Here is a 6,820-nt window from a genome sequence, read left to right on the forward strand (position 1 = left end):
TGGCAAGTGTTCGGTGGGCAATTAGCTATCCGTGTCCCATGTCAGAGAGCCTGGGTTCGAGTTCCGGCTCTGCTCCTTATTCCAGCTTCCTGCTAATGTGCGTCGTGGGAGGCAGCAGTCTATGGCTCAGGTATCTGGGGGCTCTATGGGATATCCGGATTGAATTCCCAGCTCCTGGCTTTAGTCTGACCCATCTGTGGCTGTTAAGGGCTTTTGGCAAGTGAAACAGTGGCTGGGAGATCTGTCTCTGCCTTTCAAATAAATAAGTTAAAATCGGGGGGGAAAAAAAAAACTTGTGGGGCAAATTTCCTGAGTGCCAACATTGTAGTGCTTGGATCAGCTGCAGATAAGAGCAAAGCTTTCAATGGAAATTTTAAATGTTTCTTCAGAGAATTCTAAGAGATGAAACATGGCTTTACCAGAATGATCTGAAGACAAGCACAGTGAAAGCAGTAGCAGCCAAGAGGGAGGTAGAGTGTTCCGTAGGAAGACTGGTCACCAGCAGATTTCGTGCTGTTTTGGGGAGGCATAGGTATTTCCCTTTTTGCTTTCAGGAGGCCCCCCAAAAATAGTAACTTGTGCTTATCAGGAGAGTGTCTTGAGAAAGAGCCAAAGCCTGAAAGCCTCCCCAGCGTCCTCTCTACCACAGTGCCTCTGCTCACTGTTACCAAATCAAGGCCAGTTTTGGATGTTTCAGTGGGAAATTGTTACATGTCTACCTTATGGTCCTGGTTTGGCTCTACTTCATAATCGTAAAAAGGATCTTTCAGGGGCACCCATTTTCTACACTGCACACACACTGCAGCGACGTGATTAAACCCCCAGGACCCCCCAGTTCTTTTGAAAAATATATTGAATTTGATGGGGCTTATGTTGGAAATAGCTTTTACATTTTTATCTTTTAATTCCCTTTTTCCAATGTACTTTTAAAGTCCTTTCATAGCCGCCCACCCCCGGTCTTGTTTCTGAATGTCATTTTAAATGACTAACAATCATGCTGTTTATTGTGCACCTACCTAATATCCCATGTTGGATATTTAGGTTGCCTCTAATGTTTATTACAAATGCTGAGATTAATATTAATATTCCTTGCCTATAGTTGTTAGCTTTTTTTATTTCTTTATATTATCACTCAGAGCTGATGAGCAGATAAACGAATCTGAACAGTTTTCAAGCTTTACCTTTAGTAGATTTCCCTAGAGTGATTTCCCCCAGCAGGTTATGTGAGAGTTTTCTGTACATCTTTTAAAAATAGATAGTCTTACTGTTTTTTAACATGTAATTTGTTACAAGTATATTCCTACATCCCACCAGGTGTTCAGGAGGCTTCTTGGCTGGGGCATGTCACGTGAGAGCTGACACTGCTCTTTGGCTGTTGGTATTGTTGAGCTCAGGTAGAGCCTATCTCTGAAGAGAGAATTTTTGGCTCTGCTACATGGGGATAGATTGATGTGATTCATTCCCTAGGCCCTGTCACGACTCCTGTAACCTAATGACAGCCCTGTGACTGGGGTGCTGAGAGCATTTTGTGGGTAAAATTATTAAGAGGAACAGAATGAAATTTTTTATAAGATTATTTATAGGGACGGCACAGTGCCAGCATCCCATTTGGGCGCCGGTTTGAGTCCCTGGTGCTCCACTTCTGATTCAGCTCTCTGCTATGGTCTGGGAAAAGCAGTGGTTGATGGCCCAAGTCCTTGGACCCCTGCACCCGCGTGGGAGACCCAAAAGATCCTGGCTCTGGATCGGTGTAGCTCCAGCCTTTGCAGCCAGTTGGGGAGTGAATCAGCAGATGGAAGACCTCTCTCTCTCTGCCTCTCCTCTGTCTTTGAAACTCTTTCAAATGAATAAATAAAAAAAATTTTTTTAAAAAAGATTATTTATTTGAAAGAGTTAGAGAGCTTCAATCCACTGGTTCACTCCCCCAGATGACCACAACAGATAGGGCTGGGCCAGGCTGAAGCCAGGAGCCAGAAGCTTTGCAGGTCTCCCACATGGGTACAGGGGCCTAAGCACTTGGGCCATCTTCCACTGCTTTTTCAGGCCTTTAGCAGGGGCTGGACTAAAAGTGGAACATCCAAGACATTAACTGCCAGTGTTACAAGAGTCAGCTTTACCCACTATGCCAGCAGCCCCTAGAATGAGTTTTTAGGGTCTTATGTAGTCACACTGGCTTTCCTCAACAGACTTTGAGGAGGACATCTGGTTACAGCTGTGTAATTCTGATCTAACTTCTAGGACAGAGGGCTCCCTGGTGCTTAACTTTCTTCCAACCCCCTACTGTCTTATAAAAAAGAAAACAAAATTTTTTTGACAGGCAGAGTGGACAGTGAGAGAGAGAGAGAGAGAGAAAGGTCTTCCTTTTGCCGTTGGTTCACCCTCCAATGGCCGCCACGGCCAGTGTGCTGCGGCCGGTGCATCGCGCTAATCCGAAGGCAGGAGCCAGGTACTTCTGGTCTCCCATGTGGGTGCAGGGCCCAAGGATTTGGGCCATCCTCCACTGCACTCCCAGGCCATAGCAGAGAGCTGGCCTGGAAGAGGGGCAACTGGAACAGAATCCGGCACCCCGACTGGGACTAGAACCCAGAGAAAACAAAATTCTAAAACATTGCTTTCTGGTCCCTGGGCCAAGCTGTAGAACTGCTTGTAACCATGTTCCTGTGATAGATGGCCGCTTTGGTCTGGGTGTGAGCTGCCTTCGTGCTCAGGCCTGTTTTTCTATAAGTGGTGGGAAGAGTCACAGGAACGTGGACACCCATCAGATTGGGGTGGGGTCCAGGGGCATGGAGCAGGTTCACTGTAGGCAGGACAGTGGCAGGGCCCTAGCGTCCCCATTCTAGACTTTGGGGCTAAGCCTGGTATAGCTCATCTTACTTCAGTTTTGGCTCTGGAACATGAAGAGTGGTAGGTAGTGTGGGGCAGAGCAGGGTCCCCTCAAAACACTAGGGTCCTGACGACTTGGACATGCATGGGAACAGCACTTGCAGCCTCTGCCCAGCACAGACAGTAACAAGGATTTGGACTGGGATACGTTAGCTCCAAAGTGGGAATGCTGGCAGTGAAGGGTCCCTTCAAGTCTGATAAAAGATAATGGTGCCCTGGGGGGATGCCACTGTGTCCTGCCACTGGGCAGTCTTAGAACTCTTTTTCTCCAACTCAAGCCCAGGGGATTTGGGCCTAGAGGGGGATGTGGCTGTTGTGCTTCCTCATCCTGCAAGGTGAGTTGAAGACAGAGTAAGACCTGCAGGTGTCTTCCCAGCATCTCTCTCCTCCTCAGCTGGCACTTCCTACCCCTCTGCAGAACATCTAGCCAGCAACATGGCCCTTTCTCCTAAGCAGACTCCTTGACTGAGGGCTTGACTCGTGTTAGAAGTGGCAAACCCCTGGACTGGGCCATCACAGTGACAGGTCTGCTGGGGCCCGTCTTTTCCTCTCACCTTGATCCTCTTATTTCTCCAACACCAGGTTGCCCCTCCTAATTTCTCAACGTCACAAGTGCCCAGCTGTCCCCAGGCCTATTCTGAACTGCAGACATTGTCCCCCAGCGAGCGGCAGTGTGTGGAGACAGTGGTCAACATGGGCTACTCATACGAGTGTGTCATGAGAGCCCTGAAGAAGAAAGGAGAGAATATTGAGCAGGTGAGTGTTTGGTCAGCACAGGAGCAGGTGCTCAGCCAGGAGACTTGGGACCTCTGGAGGTGGTGAGTGTCGGGCTCTGCTCCTGTGCACCCACCTCCCTTCCTGTGGGCTTGTGGGGACCCAGACAGGTGTTCTGTCGGAGAAGCGAGCACCTCACCAGCAGTTTCTCTTCTGGAGGCTGCTCTAGAACCCAGGCTTAGAGAGAGCCTTGGGAGTACTGGAACTGTTGGACCGTTACCCAGTCCTCGCCAACCCCTGCCCCATAAAGGGCCAGACTAGGAGTGGGTCCCAGGTCATCTTCTAGACATTTCTTTCCATTTACACTTGTCCAGGCAGTCAGTAGGGTACTGGAGTCTAACACTCTGGGGACATTTTCTGACTTGGGCTGTGCAGGTGACATTCTGGGAGATGTGAGTCAGCTGTGGCTACAACTCCTTTGCAAAACGGCTACTCATATTTAGAAAGGTATATACACCTCTCTGTTCTGTAAGTAGTCACTGAGGCCCCGCTGCATTGGATACAGTTCAAGGCACACTCAAGTCCTGTCCGGAAACTGGTAGCCTGGGTAGACTGGGAGCAGACTTGTTTGCGTAGTGACAGTAGGTGTCCAAACTTCCTCTTTGTTTTCTTAGATTCTCGACTATCTCTTTGCACACGGACAGCTTTGCGAGAAGGGCTTTGACCCTCTGTTAGTGGAAGAGGCTTTGGAAATGCAACAGTGTTCAGAAGAAAAGGTGAGACCCTTCAGGCTTCATGGGAACCCCCTGGAAAAGAGGAAGCGTCCTTCTCTCCCTTGGTCACAGGCTGCTTCCCTTGCCAAGGAACTGCAGGGTGGTCTCATGTCTAGGCAGGCTCTGCTCGACTTGGGTAATACATGGGCTTATCTAGAATCCCAGTGAGGGGAAGGGAGAATTGACTTGGGCCGAAAGCCAAACTTCCGATGACCAGGAGGATCACTAGTCTCACCACCTACCTTGATCCCTGGAGAACAGCTGTTTTGGAGGTCAGTGGCCTGCCTCGGTCAGTGTGGGTGGAAGGACCCAGATAGAGGTCAGCAGGAGGTGGGCTGAGCTAAGGGTGGCTCTTGAAGGGTGGCAGGCTTTGGTGTCAAACCTGCGTGACCTGGTTTCCTCCACCACCACCCTTTCTTCCTGAAGAACCTCAGGGAGACTGAGGTGGCTCTGGCTAGAGGGATGCAGAACCCCCGTGACCTCCAGGCCCCTTCCAGACAAAATGCTCCGTTGCTCTGTTGTGTTGGATGGCTGGGCCCTTTAATCTGTGTTCTCTTATGTCCCTTAGATGATGGAGTTTCTTCAGTTAATGAGCAAGTTTAAGGAAATGGGCTTTGAACTGAAGGACATTAAGGAAGCTTTGGTATTACACAACAATGACCAGGACAATGCTTTGGAAGACCTCATGGCCCGGGCAGGAGCCAGCTGAGACCAGGCCCTGCTACAGCCCTGCCACGGAACCACCACCCCCAGGAAGCCCCTGCAGAGCCCGCCTGTGGGGAAGGCGAAGGGGACACTTCTGGATTTTCTTTTGGGACTTAAGACGGTCAGGCGTGGAGACTGTGCTTGTCAATCTCCATGAGCGCAGGGCCCGAGCTGGGGAGAAGCGGGAAGATTTGGGCATGCTAATGCCCCCAGACCTGTCCTGGCTCCTTCTCTATTAAACATGTTTGTATCTTGAGAAGTGTCCTTCCCACCTGGGCCCTCCAGAAAGACTAGCTTGGTCTTCTCTTGGGTCTTTACGTCCTCAGCCCTGGCCTGGCCACCAAGAGGAGTCAGGGAAAAGTGGGGGAGAGGGCCAAACTCAGTGCTGCTTTGGGGCTAGATGCTTCTCCCTCCCCACACTAGTGGACGGAACTCTAATCCAAGTTGAGTACAAGTGAAAGGTTCTTCCGGGGTTTCAGTCCCCCCTCAACAAAGCCTCTTAGTGTTACACTGGTTCTGCAATGTCTGCGGTGCGAAGAATGCACTTTTATCCAGGGGGCCTGAGTTTCTCTTTCGCCAGGCAGTCACTACGCTTCCCTGCCCCAGCCTGCCTCTCCTGGTGTGGTTTGGACCACAGTCTCTGCTGCCCAGGGTTACAGAGCCCCTGCTCTAGGAAACAGTTGTCAGTTTAACCCTTGGCCCCTTCGCAGCACATTCAGTGGGGAGACAACAGGCCACAGTGCCGTCACCCAGCACTAACTCCACTTCTGTTCTTGGACAGCCTCTCCCCTCTGCAGCCCACTGCTTTAGAATGACACAAGTAACACCTAGTCATAGAAATCAGTCTCTTTGGTTTTGTATTATGTTGAACGTTAAAAATCTAAATACAAAGAATATACAGTCTTGAATCTAAAATAATTTGCTAACTATTTTGATTCTTCAGAGAGTACTACTAATAAAAATCTAAAAGGTATATCCTGCCATGCTAATTTCTTTATTGTCAAGGGCTGTTTTAGTGAGGGGTGGAGTGGGTGGTAAGGGAGTTCCTGTGTAGATTTGCTGGGGGTGGAACATGACCTAACCTGCTTCTGTCATTTCAGTACTTTCTTCCTACTCCAGGCCTGCGAGACCCAGGAACTGGCCCCTGCAAAGGCAGGTCCAGACAAGTGCCTTTTTAAACCTGACCTATCTCAGTCTCTGGCAGAGGACATCGACTCTGCGGTTAAGACTTACTGGAAGTGAGATAGATTGGGCCTTCAGGAGATGGAGGAAATCCCTTTTCCCGTGAGCAGCATCAGGCGTTTATGTGCTATTTGAGTACGATAGAACTAGATGCATCCCTCAAGTTTCTTGTCCTTATTTTTAGTGCTGTTCCACCATCCCTCTTGGGCTCTCCACAAAGAGTGGGTCTCGGGTTTTTTAAATGATCATGTGTGTAGGGGCTGCGGAGCCTTAGGGCCAAGAAGCACCAAGATGGAAGCAGGATGCCCTCTGGTGGTCAAAGAGTGGTTAGGGCCAGAATGCTGCAGACTGGAAAAAGCTACTTGGTTGACTTGGCCTTTTAACTAAGCCCTCCTTTTAAAACATTAAAAAAGTTACTCTTTACCTGAAGGAAATTAAAGGTCTCTCAGCAGTGGCCCAGGCTGTGATAAATCTCAGTTTGTCCCTGGACGGCCTTGGAAAGTGATGGGCACTTGGAGACTTCTTCCTGCTGAAGAGACAGACAACAAGCAGTACCCAGAACT

At 49.5% G+C, this 6,820-nt stretch overlaps 1 protein-coding gene across 12 annotated transcripts in view; it reads left to right on the forward strand.

Annotated features, from left to right (window-relative positions):
* The window catches only part of UBAP1 (ubiquitin associated protein 1), an 84,171-nt gene extending 78,123 nt beyond the window's left edge, over window positions 1-6,048 (forward strand). For all 12 annotated transcript variants that reach the window (XM_089299895.1, XM_089299901.1, XM_089299893.1 and 9 more), the window contains 3 exons: window positions 3,466-3,639; window positions 4,272-4,373; window positions 4,939-6,048. In XM_089299895.1, coding sequence (XP_089156021.1) covers window positions 3,466-3,639; window positions 4,272-4,373; window positions 4,939-5,079 — 417 coding nt within the window. In that variant the 3' untranslated portion in view covers window positions 5,080-6,048. The remainder of the gene's footprint in view (window positions 1-3,465; window positions 3,640-4,271; window positions 4,374-4,938) is intronic.
* The last annotated feature ends 772 nt before the right edge of the window (window positions 6,049-6,820 follow it).

Source organism: Oryctolagus cuniculus, chromosome 1, assembly GCF_051225735.1.
Source record: "Oryctolagus cuniculus isolate XC-2025 breed Fujian yellow rabbit chromosome 1, ASM5122573v1, whole genome shotgun sequence".
Classification (NCBI taxonomy): Eukaryota; Metazoa; Chordata; class Mammalia; order Lagomorpha; family Leporidae; genus Oryctolagus; species Oryctolagus cuniculus.